At 41.0% G+C, this 20011-nt stretch overlaps 2 protein-coding genes across 6 annotated transcripts in view; one reads left to right on the top strand and one right to left on the bottom strand.

Annotated features, from left to right (window-relative positions):
* LOC116324934 (amyloid-beta A4 precursor protein-binding family A member 1-like) overlaps positions 1-15617 on the top strand; it is a 28622-nt gene extending 13005 nt beyond the window's left edge. The window contains exons 6-13 of the mRNA XM_039615200.1: positions 9265-9297; positions 9595-9681; positions 9959-10159; positions 11295-11474; positions 13123-13335; positions 13451-13570; positions 13702-13842; positions 15133-15617. Of these exons, the coding sequence (XP_039471134.1) occupies positions 9265-9297; positions 9595-9681; positions 9959-10159; positions 11295-11474; positions 13123-13335; positions 13451-13570; positions 13702-13842; positions 15133-15204 (1047 nt within the window). The 3' untranslated portion in view covers positions 15205-15617. The remainder of the gene's footprint in view (positions 1-9264; positions 9298-9594; positions 9682-9958; positions 10160-11294; positions 11475-13122; positions 13336-13450; positions 13571-13701; positions 13843-15132) is intronic.
* A 1279-nt stretch (positions 15618-16896) lies between these two features.
* Positions 16897-20011, bottom strand: part of tjp2a (tight junction protein 2a (zona occludens 2)) — a 41409-nt gene continuing 38294 nt past the window's right edge. For all 5 annotated transcript variants that reach the window (XM_031745721.2, XM_031745724.2, XM_031745723.2 and 2 more), the window contains 2 exons: positions 19361-19446; positions 16897-19264 (listed from right to left, as the gene is read on the bottom strand). In XM_031745721.2, coding sequence (XP_031601581.1) covers positions 19108-19264; positions 19361-19446 — 243 coding nt within the window. In that variant the 3' untranslated portion in view covers positions 16897-19107. The remainder of the gene's footprint in view (positions 19265-19360; positions 19447-20011) is intronic.

Below are 20011 nucleotides of genomic sequence, written 5' to 3'. Positions count from 1 at the left end.
CATTCTGTGTTCACATCACAGTGAAAGGAGATGAACAGGAAAAAAATGTGGCTTTGCCAAAAATCCCTCCGTAACTATTCTTTATGTAACAGACACCAGTTATTAAGGCCACTCTAGGTAAAATAAGACTTATAGAGGGGTTTGTATTTAAAATAAAACCAGAAATGTCAATATGTGAGTGAAAAACTCACAGATGCTGCAGTGGGTAACCACATATTTATTTGGTATTGGACCAACAATCAGGGAACTAGTGATTTTTGCACACCATCACCAAGATCTTTTCCAGCTAGAAATTGGACATATGAATTGAGCCTAAGGTGTCACGCTAACCTTACAGTAAAACACTCCCAACCTCTAATCTGTTGATTTGTGGCCCTGAACACAATGTGTGTTTGGTCTCATGTGCACAAAATTAAAAAAGCTCAATTTTAAAAGGTGCTGGGATGAAACAAGAGGGTTGGTAGAGTGATCAGAGAGACCAGAGTCTTAAACATCAGCTGGTTTATTTTGAATATGTTATTAATTAAAATGGGTTAATTATGACTAAAAACAGCTCAGATTTAGAGAAGGATCATGGTTTACCAGTCATGTTTTCTTGGTTGCCATGGTGACACATCCCAGCTTCGCCTGGACTGCAGAGTGCGTGTACCGCAGACACAAAACAGCCTGTTATTGCAGTATATTACTCACGACGTCACGCTGACTGCCATTTCAAAAATGTTTTGTTTCACATTTGATAACTTGGATGAGTCGAGAGCTTTTGTGTATCTGTAACTGCTGAGCTAACATGCGCATGTGACACGTTCATGGCGTCTGTGGATTGGTGAGGTTGATTTTGCCAATTTTAGAGAGTGAGGAGACCAAAAAAAATCAATTTGTGACTGACTGTGAGTAAATTCAATTCAATTCAATTCAATTTTATTTATATAGTGCCAAATCACAACAAAAGTCGCCTCAAGGCGCTTTATATTGTACAGTAGATCGCACAATAATAAATACAGAGAAAAACCCAACAATCATATGACCCCCTATGAGCAAGCACTTTGGCGACAGTGGGAAGGAAAAACTCCCTTTTAACAGGAAGAAACCTCCGGCAGAACCAGGCTCAGGGAGGGGCGGCCATCTGCTGCGACCGGTTGGAGTGAAATAAGGAAAACAGGATGAAAGACATGCTGTGGAAGAGAGACAGAGATTAATAACAGATATTATTCAATGCAGAGAGGTCTATTAACACATAGTGAGTGAGAAAGGTGACTGGAAGGGAAAAACTCAATGCATCATGGGAATCCCCGGCAGCTCACGTCTATTGCAGCATAACTAAGGGAGGATTCAGGGTCACCTGGTCCAGCCCTAACTATATGCTTTAGCAAAAAAGGAAAGTTTTAAGCCTAATCTTGAAAGTAGAGATAGTGTCTGTCTCCCGAATCCAAACTGGAAGCTGGTTCCACAGAAGAGGGGCCTGAAAACTGAAGGCTCTCCTCCCATTCTACTTTTAAATACTCTAGGAACAACAAGTAGGCCTGCAGTGCGAGAGCGAAGTGCTCTAATAGGGTGATATGGTACTACAAGGTCATTAAGATAAGATGGGGCCTGATTATTTAAGACCTTGTATGTGAGGAGCAGGATTTTGAATTAAATTCTGGATTTAACAGGAAGCCAATGAAGGGAAGCCAATACAGGAGAAATATGCTCTCTCTTTCTAGTCCCTGTCAGTACCCTTGCTGCAGCATTTTGGATCAGCTGAAGGCTTTTCAGCGAGTTTTAGGACATCCTGATAATAATGAATTACAGTAGTCCAGCCTGGAAGTAATAAATGCATGAACTAGTTTTTCAGCGTCACTCTGAGACAGGATATTTCTAATTTTAGAGATGTTGCGCAAATGGAAGAAAGCAGTCTTACATATTTGTTTAATATGTGCATTGAAGGACATGTCCTGGTCAAAAATGACTCCAAGGTTCCTCACAGCATTACTGGAGGCCAAGGTAATGCCATCCAGAGTAAGAATCTGCTTAGATACCATATTTCTAAGATTTTCAGGGCCGAGTACAATAACCTCAGTTTTATCTGAATTAAGAAGCAGAAAGTTAGCGGCCATCCAGGTCTTTATGTCTTTAAGACATTCCTGCAGTTTAACTAATTGGTCTGTGATACCTGGCTTCATGGACAGATAGAGCTGCGTGTCATCTGCATAGCAGTGAAAATGTATACTATGTCTTCTAATGATGCTGCCTAGGGGAAGCATGTATAATGTAAATAGAATTGGTCCTAGCACTGAACCCTGTGGAACACCATAATTGACCTTAGTGTGTGAAGAGGACTCTCCATTTACATGTACAAATTGGAGTCTATTAGATAGATATGATACAAACCACTGCAGCGCAGTACCTGTAATACCTACAGCATGTTCTAATCGCTCTAATAGGATATTATGGTCAACAGTATCAAACGCAGCACTGAGGTCTAGCAGGACAAGCACAGAGACGAGTCCACTGTCAGAGGCCATAAGAAGATCATTTGTAACCTTCACTAAAGCTGTTTCTGTGCTGTGATGAGCTCTGAAACCTGACTGAAACTCTTCAAATAAGCCATTCCTCTGCAGATGATCTGTTAGCTGTTTGACAACTACTCTTTCAAGGATTTTTGATATGAAAGGAAGGTTGGAGATTGGCCTATAATTAGCTAAGACAGCTGGGTCTAGAGATGGCTTTTTAAGTAAAGGTTTAACTACAGCCACCTTGAAGGCCTGTGGTACATAGCTGATTATTAGAGATAGGTTGATCATATTTAAGATTGAAGCATTAATTAATGGCAGGACTTCTTTGAGCAGTTTTGTAGGAATGGGGTCTAAAAGACACGTTGATGGTTTGGAGGAATTAATTATTGAAGTTAACTCAGAAAGATCAATTGGAGAAAAGAGTCTAACTTAACATTGATGGTACTAAAAGTAGCTGTAGATAATATTACATCTGTGGGATGATTATTGGTAATTTTTTCTCTAATGATAAAAATTTTATTTGTGAAGAAGTTCATGAAGTCATTACTAGTTAACATTAAAGGGATTGTTGGCTCAGTAGAGCTCTGACTTTTTGTCAGCCTGGCTACAGTGCTGAAGAGAAACCTGGGGTTGTTCTTATTTTCTTCAATCAGTGACGAATAATAAGATGTTCTGGCTTTATGGAGGGCTTTCTTATAAATCAGCAAACTATTTCTCCAGGCTAAATGATGATCCTCTAAATTTGTGACACGCCATTTCCTCTCCAGCTTATGAGTTATCTGCTTTAGGCTACGTGTTTGAGAATTATACCACGGAGTCAGGTACTTCTGATTTGAGACCTTAGTTTTCACAGGAGCTACAGTATCCAGAGTCGTACGTAGTGAGGAGGTAAAATTATTAACAAGATAATCGACCTCTGTTGGAGTAGCGTTCAGATAGCTGCTCTGCTCTATGTTGGTACAGGGCATTGAAGATGATAACAGTGGGTGGATTATATTCTTAAACTTAGTTACAGCACTTTCAGAAAGACATCTACTATGATAAAGTCTACTCTCCACTGCTGTGTAATCAATTATTGTAAATGTAAATGTTATCAGGAAATGATCAGACAGCAGAGGGTTTTCAGGAAACACTGTTAAATGTTCAGTTTAAGACTTGTTCTTGCTCTACCGTGAATACAGGGGGTAGCATTGTGGTTAGCACTGTTGCCTCACAGTAACAAGGTCCTGAGTTCAATTCCACCATCAGTGTGGAGTTTGCATGTTCTCCCTGTGTTTCTGTGGGTTCGCTCTCCAGCTTCCTCCCACATTCTAAAGACATGGGGTTAGGTTAACTGGTAACTCTAAATTGCCCATCAGAGTGGCTGTCTGTCTCTACTTTTTAGCCCTGTAACAGGTTGACAACCTGTCCAGTGTGTGCCCTGCCTTTCGCCCTAAGACAGCTTGGATAGGCTCCAGCCCCTTTGAAATGAGCAGAGCTTTGTAACATGGTGCTTTAGCTTGCTGGAAGCATCTATCAGACGGGTACCCTGTGATGATGAAGATACTGACGTGGTTAGGTAGCCTGGGGCTTTAAACATATCCTCCAGTATACTCCACAGTTTTATACCACCATCGCCGGCTGGGAGCACTGATACAAGGCAGGACAGATCCATGTTTTCATGTTGTTCACATCAAGTTTTAATCTGAACATCCAAATATTACAGCAGAATTGGAACTCGTCAAAACAGGAGATGTTTTTCTAATATTCTGTCTTCCGGTTTTGGAAACTGTTGCCTGAGTTTTCTGTTCTTACCTGACAATAGAGGCACTCGGTGTGGTCTTCTGCTGCTGTAGGTCATCTACTTCAAGGTTTGATGCATTTGCGCTTTCATAGATGTTATTCTTTTTGGTTGTGACCAGTGTCTATTTGAGTTAAGTATTTGCCTTCATATTGGCTTGAAGCAGTTCACCGATTCTCCTCTGATCTCTGACATCAACAAGGGATTTCCAGCCAGAGAACTGCCGCTCACTGGATATTTTCTCTTTTGTGGACTATTCTCTGTAAATCCTGGAAATGGTCGCGTGGGAAAATCATCCATGCCACGTTTAAAGTCACTTAATCCACTTTTCCTCCCCATTCTGATGCTCAGTTTGAACTTTAGCGGTCCGTCTCGTTGCTGCCATGTGATTAGCTACTTAGACATTTGTGTTAATGGGCAGTGTATCTAATAAAGTGGCCACTGAGTGTTTTTAAGTTATGGAGTGTGTGTTATCTTACTTAACAGGCATCTTTGCATTCTCCTGTGTTTATCTGGCGACTGATGAACAAAAATGTGTCGCGCCTTGAGTAAATTAATCCCCACTTATCACAGTCTGGGTGATATTTCCTTTGAGGTAACGTCAACATGTCTTTGGGCGCCAAAATGTTTTATATGCTGGAAAAATAGACATCAAGGATTTCAGATATTAAAGCCACAGTGCCCTGATTCAGAGCTGCATTTCCTAATGCGCCTTGACGCATCATTGGAGATGGAACTGAGCTTTGCTTTGTATTTGGGTCTTTAAAGTCAGAAGCCCTCAGTGGGCGACACAGCAAAAAGTCCCTGTGTGTGTGTGTGTGTGTGTGTGTGTGTGTGTGTGTGTGTGTGTGTGTGTGTGTGTGTGTGTGTGTGTGTGCAGTGAATCAACCACAGATCACTGCTTCTGATCCACAGCCGTACAGGCTTCCCCCCTCAGCACTACTGGATGTTATATAAACTGTGCTATGAGGCTAGGAGACCTCGCTTTATTCTTCAGTCACAGTATATGATGTCAAATGCGGATCACGCAAATGGGGACGTAATAAAGAAGGAGGATGTTAATTTAAATGTGACTTTTGGGAGTTACTGTAAACATGAGAAAAAAACCCCAGCCCTTTCTTTCTAATGTAGTCAGTTAAATGGAGGTGGTGTCGGGGAGGGAGGGAGTGAGATGGCTCCCAGTGACAGCGTGGCATTCAAACATAGAGCTATCTGAGTGTGAGAGATGAGCAGTGAGACGTGAGCTTTGTGAAGAAGTAAGTTGGAGGCAGGAGGAGGAAGACAGGAGCTGAGCCCAGCTCTGCGCTCCTCCCTGGATGGTTGACTGATAGTTTGGGGACGTCGCCTCCATTAATGTCTGAGAAACCTACAGAGAGGGAGAAGGTCAGAGACTGTGAGCTGATGATGGGGATGTATGAGTCATTTTATTTGTTAGAATGGGAAAGAAAAAGAGAGACAGGCTTCTGTCTAGTAGCTGGATGAGCTGACTGTAAGGATGCTAAATCTGATGTCGTGCCTTTTTGAAAACCTGTACAGCTGTGTGTGTGTGTGTGTGTGTGTGTGTGTGTGTGTGTGTGTGTGTGTGTGTGTGTGTGTGTGTGTGTGTGTGTGTGTGTGTGTGTGTGTGTGTGTGTGTGTGTGTGTGTGTGTGTGTGTGTGTGTGTGGCTCTTCCACACACATATTCTATAAAATTAAATTTCATGCAAAGTGAGTACAGTAAGCGTTGATTCTACGGTGGCTTTATGCATTTAAGCTGCTCCAGTTACTGAAACAAATGAACAGATCAGATATGAAAACTGATACTGGATCAACTTGATAGGTTCAGTGTCTGTAGCTGATAACATAAATTAAGTTTTTTTTTTTGTGCTGTACATAATAATATATAATATAATATCTGATTAAAGAAGGCTTAAAAAATAAAATATCAAGCCCATAGAATGTATACTAAAAAATGGAAATAACCTCACTGACATCACCCATGTGGCGTAGAAACTAAGTATCTTGTCAACTATATGGTTGAAGTATTCAACTATGCAAAAAGGAGTCTATTAAATTAGGTAATACTATATTTATTAGATATCAAAAACATAAACTTTTTTTCATTTTTTAAAAACACCTTCTTTCAAAGGGAACCTTTCAAATTGTATGTTCCTGTTGTTGTTATTATTAATTTTATTTATTTATTTGTTTTAATTATAGTAAAAGTTAAGCATAGAATCCACGTGGGGACTGTTTACCAAAAATTAAACAACTCAAGGATAACTTTACTAGTACATGCCCACACCACAACACTGTTTAGCATCTTTGTGCTGCTGTTGCTGTTCATGATGAAATGAAAATGATCATGAAAATGCTTTCATATGTTGTTATGGCTGCATAAATGCGAAAAATGAGTAGATTCAGCCTGTTGCTTGGTAGTTGCCAGGCAGCGTGATGTACCGTGCATCATTAAACATTTGTGGATCAAAATTAGATCCTCTTGTTGTGATATCAAAATGAGACGATGCTTTTTTTTTAAGCTGTCATTACAAACATTACAAATGGCAATTTTAGCCTGTTGGTAGGTGGTTACTAGGCAACACAATGGTGTCATAATATCTGATATTGATAGGAACCTTCAAGAGGCCTAAGAGGTACCCATTTGCAGAGTTAGGTTTTGTACAAGGTGCTGGTAGACAAACGAACCGAGATTGTGTGTTATAGTAGAATAATAGAGTTATCAGTAAATAGAGTTTTTAATTCAGAAATATTGGTATATTGGTGTGCGTCGTATTTAATGGAGGGCTGGTTTGCAGCAGACAAAAAGCGGTTAAAGCTCCAGCAGCGCTTGTAGTGTGAAGTTTAACTTTATTACTTAATCAGTATTTCATCAGGGTCAGGATGACTCCTGGTTTTGTAATGAAGCTCTTCTTCGTGCTGCATGTGTTGCTGGAGCTGTAACATCTTCAGACTTTATGTTCTTGTCTATACTCCTTGAAAGTGAAGTTAAGCCAGAAAGCTCTACTCTGCTTCTAGTGACCAAAGCTGAACAAGGATGCTTTATGTGGTGAATGGTAAAAAAAAAAACACTTCACATGAAACATAAGACTCTGGATTTTATTTTCAGTCATCATGTTTTTTTGCTTTAATCACAGCGCCAGTGCCAGTTACCTAACCTCTCATTCATCTGTGTCTAACATTTGAACAGTGCAATCTCTTGAAATCTCTAGAAATAAACCGCTGTTGTTTCTGTGTGAGGCTGTCGTCCACATGCATGCTTAGTGTCTCCTAATTTAATGTGGGCAGAGGGATTTGTGGAAAATATCCCGTACCAACTGTTGTGACTGTAACTGTGATTTGGCAGCACGGTGGCTCATGCATCAAATCTGAAGCACAAACAAGCCATAATATCAGTCATAATATTCCATTAAAAATGATCAGAAATGGCACAAGAATCGACACATGAGCTGCAGTTTTCAGATTCAGAAACATTTTTCTACTGTGAAATTTTAGTTTATAGATGTAGCTTTGCTAACAAAGCTTTTAATGGCACTCTCTTGTACAAATATGGTTTCCTATGGCTACAAATAATCCACAAAGTAATGGCTGATGTCAGAGTGGCTATGTTTACTTTCACATCTTTTTCAGTTAAATAGATGAATGGTCTGTTTGACTGTTGAGTGAAGTTCTTCAGAGTTCACCATAGCCCTGCAACAGCAGCAACTGGAGGTTGTAAATGATTTTATGATTTCTCACTGTGGAGTCATCTCTATGCTCGTCCTGTTAGAACTCAGTGCAGCATTTAACATTGTTAATGACATGTATTAAAGGAAGTGCACTGAAATTGACGCATATCTGTCTCATTGGTTTCAATTTGTTTAGGTAAGTGGGAAGTCTTCTTCATATACAACAGTTAATAATGGAGTTCCACAGGGTTATGTGCTGGGACCAGTACTTTTTTACATTATACTGTACATTCATCCCTTTGGTAATATTATGAGAAAACCATGCATACATTTTCACTGCACCCAGCTTTATTAATCATGAAACCAAATGACACCAATCAGTTAGTTAAACTATAATCATCTCTTAAAAACATAAAGACCTGGATGAGACAAAACTGAGGTTATTGTACTTGGCCCTAAAAACATTCCTTTTTGATAAAGGGTATAGTTAGGGCTGGATCAGGTGACCCTAGACCTTCCTTTAGTTATGCTGCTATAGGCCACTTTTTCAGTCTCCACATGTTTATATACCTATATTGTATTTAATCATTAGCAATAAATGAACTCACCCACTCACCCCCAGCTGCTCACGGCAGCAGGGCGCCCCTCCCTGAGTCTGGTTCTGCTGGAGGTTTCTTCCTGTTAAAACAGAGTTTTTCCTTCCCACTGAGGCAACTGTTGGTGTGAATTGATGCTATATAATTGAATTGGACGGAAATAAAGGTTACACAAACTGGACAACATATCAGAGCCACTTTTATTTTTGTTTAAGCTAAATCAGCTGTAGTCTGAGTCCACATAAACACAATGATCCTTCTGATTTCACAGACTAAATCCTTTTTTAATCATCTCTAAAGGGGATCAGACAGGTTTGGATTTTTTTGTTTGTTTCTTTTTTAAAGAGCAAATGGTGGACACAGCAGCATTTGGAAACCTCGAGTTGTGATGAGGCATCTGCTGCAAACACATGAGGTCGCTTGTCTTTCTTCAGGGTCGTTTGTGTCACACTGATGCAGAGAACACTTTTGATAATGTTTGCTGCAAACGCCTCTGGCATCCCACTGTTGTCAAATGTGATAGACAGTAACATCACTGTCCTCTCACACACACACAAGCACACGCAACATACCCCTTTAAGGTTCTTTTGTCCCTTGATTTGGCATTTGGAATAGAGGCAGTCTACAGTGCATGATCCGGTTAGTTTTTGTGTTTGTCCACCTTTTCCTCAAATCACCGCTGCCTGGATTTGTGTTTCTGAATTGCTGTTCTTTCTGATCACTGCAGGCAGCTCAGAAACAGGCGAAGAACAGGAAGAAGGTGAGTTTGTTTTTCATTCTGCTTATCTGTGATTGCAATGCATGATGCAAAATCTGTGGCCAAGGATGACCACAGAGGAGAATGGCCGTGCACGCTTCAATTGTCTCTGTCTTATTCGTTTGTTGAAACCAGATTAGACCAGACGTGACTGTTTGCTTTTGTCAATCTCATGAGCAGCTGTTAGATTTGGAGGTTCTGGACAGTCGTGACGCCCGCTCTACTCACCTCTTTGCTGCTCTCTATCAACCTGTTGCCTCCTCTGTTCACTTCTTTCCTTGTTGTTTCTCGGCTATGCAGAGCCCCGACGACGAGGCTCCATCCACTGCTGAGGTTGATCTATTCATGTCCACACAAAGGATCAAGGTCCTCAATGCAGACACTCAGGTATAAACATAACATTTATTATTTTGTTTTATATCAACACCACAAAATTACAGATTTCCCTTGCAACACTTTCCATACTTCTATTAAAAGTATATTAGCAGATACCACATCATATTCATCATTTACAGCTCACGTTATCTGTGGTGTACCACAAGGTTCAATTTTAGGTCCTTTGTTTTTTATTTATTTGCTTAAACTAGGTTTGATTTATTATTCATTTTATTTTTATTATGCAGGGCCTGTATTTACAAGTAACTCATGTATTTGTCGATACCAGGAGTGTTTAATGGACCTGCCCCTGAGGACAATCTCCTACATAGCTGACATCGGTAACATGGTGGTCCTGATGGCCCGAGGGAAGATGGTCCGGTCCCGCAGCGCACAGGAAAACCTGGACAGCACAGCAGAGCAAACCACCATAACCCAAGATGACAGAAGACTGTACAGAATGATCTGCCACGTCTTCGAGTCTGAGGATGTGCGTTACTGGTGGTTATTGTCAATGATTAAAAAAGTGGTCCTCAAAATCTGATTTTATTTAACTAAAATTCAACTTGGATCACCTTTTTATTTTTAGGGTGTAGGCTTTTTTTTGCTTTTGATGTAGGGCCATAAAAGTTATCTAAGTAATCTACTGCAGGATTTCTGCCTCTAAAGTCTGAAAACACATTAGATTAAATTTCCCCTGAAACAGCTGTAAAGAGTGTTAAATAGCTGTAAAACTCTTCGAAATGTAATTTAGTATATCACTGGGTCATCACAGATGTTCTTTTGCCTTAAACTTGGTCTGTTTCTGCAGTGTCTTCTTGCTGTACAATGGTATTTGTCTCTCCATCAGGAGCTCCAATATCTTATGTGTTTCTGGTGCTTTTGTGTTAAGTTAGCCTAACCATAGTTCTGCAGCTAACCATCATGTAGCAGATCACTATATGTCAACTAACCCTCCAATTTACCTTCAGAGTTTTTCTCTTTCTTTTTTAAGAAATCAACTTTAGTCAAAATATGGTATTATAACCCTTAGACATCAACTAGCTAGGTAACCTACTGCTAACTCATAAATCCTCCAGGCTTGGACATCTGGAAGAACTTCCATACTGATTATTTCATCAGAATTTCATAAACTCTCAGTGGCAGGTCAAATTTGGCTTGCATTTATGAACTGAAGGAGCATTTAAGGGAAACCCAGGGTTCAACACCAAACCACTGATCTTCTGATTGGTAGAAAGCCCACTTTACCTCCTGAGCCACAGCTATACTCAGAAATAGAAAGAAACAGAAACAGAAATCTGATTGGATAAATAGCACTAAAATAGCTCTAAAGGGGAGAGTTATTTATAGTTTGCAGTTTAAATCTGCTTCCATTGTTTCTAAAAGCACAACTGATGTCAGCCTTAACCTGAGAAGAAAGAAAATATTTGTATTTCATAAAGAACCGATCCAATATTAATTATGGACAAAATTAAAAATTGGGAGAGCTTAAAAATTCTATACGTTCTTTTAGGATTTGGTTTTAGAATAAAATGTTATTTTTAGGGTGGGGAATGTCTTTAAAGGTATAGCTGTAGTGAAATGTTCTTGTTTCTTATTATCCGTGATTGATCTCCTTCTCTCAGGCTCAGCTCATCGCTCAGTCCATCGGCCAGTCCTTCAGCGTTGCCTACCAGGAGTTCCTCAGGGCCAACGGCATCGACCCCGAGGACCTGAGCCAGAGGGAGTACAGTGACCTGCTCAACACTCAGGACATGTACAACGACGACCTCATCCACTTCTCCAAGTCGGAGAACTGCAGAGACGTAAGTCAGCCAGCAGGTGGCGGCACAGTCGGGAGGTTTTAATCATCATCGACAGGGACACGTCTGCATTCGTAAGATAAAAATATTCCACTCTGCATATGGATGAATCTTTCAGATAAAAATAGCAACACATCTCTTTAATTCAGGTCAGGCTATGAATGTTTTTCCTGCTCATTGTGTTGTTAGTTTGCCTCGCAGTGCTTTTACATGAGCATCTGGTTTAGGAGTCACAGCTGCATGACAGTTGTACTGAGAAATGACATTTTATTAAAAAGAGCAAACTCCTAACCTCAGTATAAAGGTGAATTTGTGATGCTCGACCTGCTCTGACCTCAGAGCCTCCTCCCTGCTCTCGCTGCCTGCTGTCATCTCACATTTTTCAGAGCTGTGTGGTTGGCAGCGAGAAGCCCGAACTGGGAGGGCTGTGGTAGATTTGGATTGGTGAAGGTGACTGTCGATATCTGTCCAAAGTGTCTCTGTGAAGTTCTTTTTCTTTGGTGCGTTTCATATCTTAGTTTCATTAAGTCCACAAAAAAGACAGAGGGCACGCCTTTAATCAAAACGTGCAGGAAGTTTTATTTGACTGTATCTGCCCCTCCATGCACATATGTGGAAAGCATAACGGTTGAGACCAACTGCACATTTCCCAGCATCAGTGAAAACAGACATATCTGTTTATTGTGTTATTGTGAAGCACTTTGGTATACCCTTGGTTTTAAATGTGCTATACAAATAAACTTTTATTGTATTGTATTGTATTACATCATTAGTTAAGTCAGAAACAGCACGAGGAGTACGAAATGGATGACCTGAAGTGAAGGTGGGCTGCAAAGTGGCTTGCAGAAGCAGCAGATTAAATGTTACATCCTGTCTGAGATCATCCAATCCAGTGTTCAGTTGGATGTCAGCTGAGCTCACAGACTGAAGCCAGTGCAAAAGTGCCATAAACCTGCATTCATATCTAGTGGCCAGCAGGGGGCGGCCGGTTATAGGGCGGTCTATGGGAAAATGGCCTTTTGGCTCCCTTAAGTCTTTCTTTAAGCACTTTCTTGAGAATTTTGTGGTCTCAGTTGCACATTCAGGTCTTACTGAACACAACGGGATGTTAATTTTGTAACACACTAGGGTAAAATTTAGGATAAAGCACAGTATGTTTTACTGTGTGATTGAGAAATTGGTGTGCTCCTTCACTTTTCAGACACACCTCACATTTGGAAGCACTAAGATGTCCTTCTTGAGGCTTCATTAACACGTACAGCTATGCATATATATGTTCTATATCTGAGTTTGACTTTTACTTGCTGCTAAACTGCCTAAAAACACTGTAGTCCAGGCTTCATTATCCATGTCATCTGGCTGTTTGTTTGGCACAATCTCAGACTAACAAAGATCCGCTACCTTATGTGGCTTAGAGCTCTCAGAAGCCTGAGCCCCTCCTCACAGAGTTACAGCATATATCCGACTCCACTCAGAGCAAATTGGGAGTTTTATTTTACTTTTATTTTTTAGGGGCCAACAGAAGCTAAAAGAGCGTTTAAAGAGAGAGTGACAAGATTTGTTCTACTAGAATCCCCAAAATGCAACTATGAAGCTGTAAATGAGCATTATTTGGTATCTTTAAAGAAACTAAGGTCATATTCACGTTCAGGTTTACATCGAGAAGCAAAAAGGCGAGATCCTCGGCGTGGTGATCGTGGAGTCTGGCTGGGGGTCAATCCTCCCCACAGTCATCATCGCTAGCATGATGCACGCCGGCCCAGCGGAGAAGTCTGGCCGACTCAACATTGGAGATCAGATCATGACCATAAATGGTACGAGCTTGGTGGGTTTACCTCTCAGCACCTGCCAGAGCATCATCAAGGTACGCTGCTGCTCTCTCTTTCAACCTTTCGTCTTTTTTTAAACCCCTTACAAGCAGAAGGGGTTCTTAAGTGTTTGCTGGATCTCCCTCATATGTCTGCTTGATGTTTCCCCAGGGTCTCAAGTCTCAGTCCAGGATCAAGATGAACATTGTCAGGTGCCCTCCTGTCACCATGGTGCTCATTCGTAGGCCGGATCTCCGATACCAGCTAGGCTTCAGCGTCCAGAATGGCATAGTGAGTATCTGAAGCTACTGAAACTCACTCGCAGCTGCAGGGAACAAATTAAATGAATTGTCCTTCTTGTCAAATTCTTGGATTTGTGGGCTGTGTCCCCACTAAGCCCTCTGTGTTTCCCTCCTGTGCAGATCTGCAGTCTGATGAGAGGCGGTATCGCTGAGAGAGGAGGCGTCCGCGTTGGTCACCGCATCATCGAGATCAACAGCCAGAGCGTCGTGGCGACTCCTCACGAGAAGATTGTTCAGATCCTGTCCAATGCCATGGGAGAGGTAAATACTGAAAATGGCCACATATGCTCTTTTATTTACCTCGGCAGCAAAAAACGTTTGAAACGTATCTTAAAATATCTTTAACATGTAAATTCCTGTTTTATAGACCTTCTCATTTTATTATTGAAACTGTCTCAAAATCAGCCTCAGTTCCATCAGGAAAACAGCTGCAGCTGAAAGACCTGCTTCAGTGAATGCCTTCCCTCCTGCATCAATATTTCACATTAAAAGCCTTTTTATGGCTTTAAAGCTGTAATCCCAGGGTTCTTTGTGCGGCGCAGCACCATTTCACTTTAAAGGAGAAGCTTTATTGTCATTTTCAGTTCCATATTTAAAGTCTTGGACTTTACTAGGGCAGCTTTGCATGACTTACAGTTGAAAATAATCCTTCCGTTATATTATATGGGTGGGTCACGCCATGAAAAATCAGTCCCTTCCACCTGGTCCTCTCGGCATAAACTGATTTATCTCGCACAATAACTTTAAAGTTTTGCCTCCTCACTATGAATATGAGATCATTCCAGATTTCCTCACCCTGTCCCTAAAACTGAGCCCAGACATCCTACGGGTGAGACTTATTTCAGCCCCTTGAATTCTCAACCTTGCTCTTTCAGTCATTACCCAGATCTTCACAGGTGGCTATAACTGAGGGTCAAAACTTAGATGGACAGCTCAGCTCTCTGTTCTGCACAACAGTCTAGTACAGTAGGTGCACAACCAAGGCTCTGCCTTCCCATCACTCATATATAAGACATGGGTGGTGTATTCATGAGCTTTAAGTGTTTGGCAGCCAGGCCTGGAGGAGGTTGTCCCAGAGCCCACTTCCACGAGTGGTTATGCAGTGCCAAGACTTAAGTTTCATTAGGACTTCCTTAGTCTAGCCCCTCCCCAGGGACCAGTTTACCGTATGAGACCCTATCAGACGCCAAGACCAGAAGTACACTTAAACCCCTCCACCACAATAGGGTAGTTATTCAACAGGGTAGCCTTCTGTAATAAAATATTTTTCAAATGTATCAATTTTATTGCCTTCAAGTGGAGAAAATTCACACTGATTAATCAATTCTGGGCTCTGAAGAAGGTAAACGTTTGCATTCACTGAAACAAAGTACATCCCTGGTTGATACTGGCCTAAACTGTGTCATGTGTCACAGTTTAACACAAACAAATGATGTGACATCTTTAAAAAAGAAACTATTGTAATTTTCTACAAAAAGTTATTCTTGCATGGAAAAGGTTCATTTAGGGAGAGTTTAGTTTGCTCATTGCACTTTTGCCTTTCTGCTCCAGATCCACATGAAGACGATGCCTGCAGCCATGTACCGTCTGCTGACAGCACAGGAACAACCTGTCTACATCTGAACACACACGTCTCGCTCGACACATCACTCCCGCCTGTCTCTGTTTTAAATCCCTTTTATCCCTCCTCTTCCCTCCCTGTTTGATATCACTTTACTTGCCTTAATCTGTACAGTTGACTGTCATGTAAACATGTACATCTCCAGTGTGACAGCAGAAGGCAGATTATCTCACTAGGCTGAGTGTTAATGTGACGTTTTGTTTGACCAAAGAGAAATTTGGGATTTTCTTGTGTATATTTAGGTGGAGAACAGAGCCAATATTAGCTTTGGTTTAAATAGCTGTATAATCTCTGAATGTACTCTAATCATGTTGGACCTATAAATTGTCAGGGTGACACAAGTGATAAAGAGTTTAAAGCTGAAGTTGTAAAGGTTGCATGTATAATTCTGCAGAATAAACTAAAGGAAAAGGCAGCAGTCTGTGATACTTGGTTTATTTTTGTTTGAAAAGTAGTTAAAACTGGACCAGTGGTGGAGTCAACATTTACTCAAGTATAAATTTCGAACAGTTTTTTCACTTGACTCAAAGTACACCCTTACTTGCTTCCATAGGAATAAAAAGGGCAAGTAGTAGCCAGGTGCTGCTAACTGACAAACAGCAAGTGTGACCACCTCTATATTAGCTGTGTTTAACACAATGTCACAATCTTCCCAGTGGATTCACCCCAAGGTCAGCGAGTGCAGCGCTCACTGCACTGCAAAAGGCCAAGAGTTTCCTCTGAGACTCCATGGGCCTCGTTTAGCACATTAAATTTTAGCGTTCATGACAGTTCAATTAGAATGGACTACAAAAAGACAAGTATGGCTTGTTTAGAAGGGTTGCCAGTAGAAAGGGTCGTCTCTCTAAAAGAACATGACAGCACAACTCAAGTTTGCAAAGCTGCATCTGAACAAACTGCCAGCCTTCTGGACCAATGATAAGATCAAAGTGATCCATAATGCACACAGCCAGATTACGAAAGCCAAACGTAGCCTCATACAAAGTGTCAAGCACGGTGGTGGAGGGGGGATGATTTTGGCTTGTTTTTCAGCCACAGGCCTGGGCACCTTGCAGTCCCCGAGCTGACCTTGAACTTCTCTCTGTACCAAAGTATCATAGAGTCAAATGTGAGATCTTAAGAGAGCTGTGCAATAAAAAATAATTAATGTTGTAAAGAAGAGTGTGCCAAAATTTCTACGACAATGTGACACTGATAAAGTCCCACAAAATTACTCCATTACTGCTGCTAAAGGTGGTTCTATGAGCTAGTGAAGCATGAGATGTACTTCGTTTTTCCACAGCTGATTCCTCGGTTTCAGTCAGATCTCAACACCAAGATGGAGCTAGAAAAAAAATCCACCCACCATGCAGTTGTCATAAAGTCACAGAAAACATCCATTTCTTGTTCTAGGCAGTAAATTGGACTTATTTTGGAGCCCCAAGTGGCCAAAAGAGGAACTACATGTTTTGCACCATCCAGATAGATATAGTTAATCCCTGGAGGCCAGTGCTTGGGGTCATACAGCATGCAAGAGCTAGAGTTCGAGCTTTGGGGGATTTTGTCCAGTAGTTTTTGACGTTACCCACTTCATGCTGCAACGCTCCAGGTGTGCAGAATGAAAACAAAGAAACACCTACCTCTCAAAAGCTAACCCAAAAGCAAAGGTAGAACATGATGAACACAATACGACTTTGTGTAAAAAAACAAAACAAAACAAAAAAACATTTATTAGATTTTCCCAAGAGTCTGTTGTGTAACACTCAGGAGACAAAACAAAACAAGCAAACAAAAAAAATAATAAAAAAACCCATAAAATAACATTTAAGAGACTGATAAACCAACATGATTGTCACCACATTCCCCAAACAGTAGTGCACAAAGACTGAACTGAATCAAGTGTATGAATATATATTCAATATTTAAAAAAAAGAAAAAAGCATCAGCAATAAAAAATGTGATTGTCTCTGGTTGCCAGCAGCTAATAAAGAAACATAGCTCCATCACAAAAGTGGTCTGAACGCCTCGCTCGTGATACACTTTTTAATGAAATCTGTGACATTTACACGCTGGTCTAACACAGAAATGCTAAACAGGCAGCTGCATAGCTCCCCCATCTTATCCAAGAGCCCTGCATTCGCCAAAGTCCTAAATTTTAAAAAAAAAAAAAAAAAAAAGGGGGCAATTTTTTGGTAATTATTACTTCCACATCATGCAATGATGAGATACAGATGCTGCATTCATGGAATCCATCTGTATCTTCTATTTCTGACTTTGCATCTCTTCAGTGACCGCAATGCTCTTCTAAAGCAAAAGCAAAGAACAAAGGAAAGATGTTTCCAGTTTAAATCTACTCGTGTATTTCGACAGTGTGCAGTAACTGTACTGAAAATACTTTTCCACCTCTGCTTGGTTCAGTTTACAACAGCAGTTAAAACCAAACAAGTGCTTTTTAGGTAGAAGTCTTTATCTCCCGAGCTGAAATCAGAGCTGCAAGGCACTTGAGAATAAGCTGCTTCCCAGACTGCACACAGCTCACACAGCGCGTGCTGCAGACGCAGGCGTCCACTTTGGAATGTGTAGGTCAGCAGGGGAGGTGCGATTAGAGGACAATTAACACCAGAGGAGCGTGCCCGAAGCATGTGACGCCTCACAAAAATGCACAAAATTGGTGAAAAAGCCGAAGTGCAGTCCACAGAACTGTAACAGTGATTTGGGTGTTTGCTTGCTTCAGTTTCAGCCTCTCGTGTATTCACCATGACAATGTAAAAAACTGCACGCTACCAGGCATTAGTTGTATTTTTACAGTGTTTTAGTTGGTTTTAATTTTACATTTGTTACATTTTTATTGTGTCCAAAAGGTGTGCACCTGCTCCACATGCAGCACTGATGGTAGTCGGCAACTCAGTGGGATCAACAGATATTTCTGTTGTTTCACATAAATTTTGTTCAATTATATAAACCTGAAAAACTTTTTTATTAAGATTTCTTGAGACTATCCCATCCATCACTGGAAGACAGCCAGGTATACCCTGGACTGGTGGCCGGCCAGACAACACAGACCACCCCTGGAACCGGAGCTTTCCAAGAGAGTCTACACCAGCCTGAAGGTCCCAGCCAGGAAGTTCAAACCGGGGACTTTCATATTGTGATACAACAATCTCTTTACAGTCATGGCCAAAAGTTTAGGTAGTAGCAGAAATTTTGTGCTTCTCACACTTTGCCGCGCCAGTATTTATTGAAGTTTGAAGTTGCTGGGCATTGACTCCTGGTCCAAAACCTGACTCCTGCCTGCTTGTCCACTCACTTTTTAAGGATCGACCATACTAAAACAAAACTGCCAAACTTTTGGCCTCGACTGTTCTTCATCAAGTTTCATTTCATGTTTTCATGCTTTTGTGTCCCACCTGCAGAGGACCTAAGGAGCAGAGCATGGACCTTAAAGTTAAGACACTGGACTGTGTCATTATACTTAATTTGCATTGCTGTATTTTACCTTTATGAATTTTTCTTCTGTCCAAAATGGGAGTATATTAATGTGACATCTCCAGCTGTTTGAAATGGCTTCAAGTGATGTGTTTACATCTCTTTTATGCCTCTTGTCCTTCCAAACATTGGGCGTTTTACTGTGTGATGGTGACACACGATAGGCACAAACTGAGCCCCGGAGAATAAAGGCGGGAAAATAAAATATAAATCACAGACACCAACAGAATATATACATTGAAACATCAGCTGTGCACAGTTTCTGTAATGGCGAGTGGCAAAGGTAGACCAGAGATATCTCTGTGTGTGTGGGGGGGGGCCTGGATCCATGCACCACGCTTTCTGCACAACAAGGGACGCGAAAAGTGTCTGAAACTGACAACACGACAAAGTTCAGAGAGTTTTGATCGGTGATGATGTCACTTCCTGCTTTCCCAGCCTTACAGCTCAGTGTCTTTGTATTTCTGGGGGTTGTAATATCCTCTCTTGGTCTGGTCGGCCAGCTGGCGGCGGTAGTCGGCCTCTTCGTCCTCGTGTCCTCTCGACTCAGAGTACAGCGGCCTGGAGGGAGTCTGAGGCTCGGGGATGGAGCTTGAACTGGACACACACAAACACACACCACGGGTCATAAACTTGCATCTTTATAAAAATAGAACATTTTTTATGATGTCAGAGATGAGGCTCTGCTCTCACCCTATTGGCTGAGGACGGCTGAGGTTGGGTTTTGGCAGCTTCACTGGGACAGCATAGAGATCCGGATGCTTCTGGGCGATTTCCAACTGCATAAAGAGAGGGACAGACCCAGATATGTCAAATCTAATACCAAAAAAAAGTAAAGAACAGAAAAAAAAAAAAATCCTACTATACCCAGACAAGCTGCGAGTGTATCTTTCTTTACTTGGAGGATTTTTAGTTCTACCTTAAAACAACACTCTTAAACCCCTGTGAACATTAAACCAGGTGTCTCTTCCTCCCATCTGGAGTGCTGCTTTTTTAGAGTAAATAGTAGGAGGACAGACACTGCAGTCCAAAGTTCAACTACTGTGAGGGGTACTGTAATAATATTAATACATCTTACTAGTCAGAATCTACCTTGCCTTGATTTACAATATAACAATTGATGTTGAAACATGCAAACATCAAAGGAAATACAGAGTTTGTACAATACTGATGAGCGTGGAAGTAAATATTTCCACTAAGAATATTATCGATGAAAAAAAGAGTAGGCTGATCAACTGAAAGATCAGATGCATCTCTCAGGTCCTGTTTCAGGTCTTTGCTGGATTTTTTTTCCTATTTCTTAACAAAATGTCTTTACATGACAGATGCTGGTTCCTCATTTAT

The sequence above is a fragment of the Oreochromis aureus genome, linkage group 7 (assembly GCF_013358895.1).
Source record: "Oreochromis aureus strain Israel breed Guangdong linkage group 7, ZZ_aureus, whole genome shotgun sequence".
Taxonomy (NCBI): domain Eukaryota; kingdom Metazoa; phylum Chordata; class Actinopteri; order Cichliformes; family Cichlidae; genus Oreochromis; species Oreochromis aureus.
Note: the sequence above shows the minus strand (reverse complement) of the source record. Positions and strands in the feature narration are given on the sequence as shown.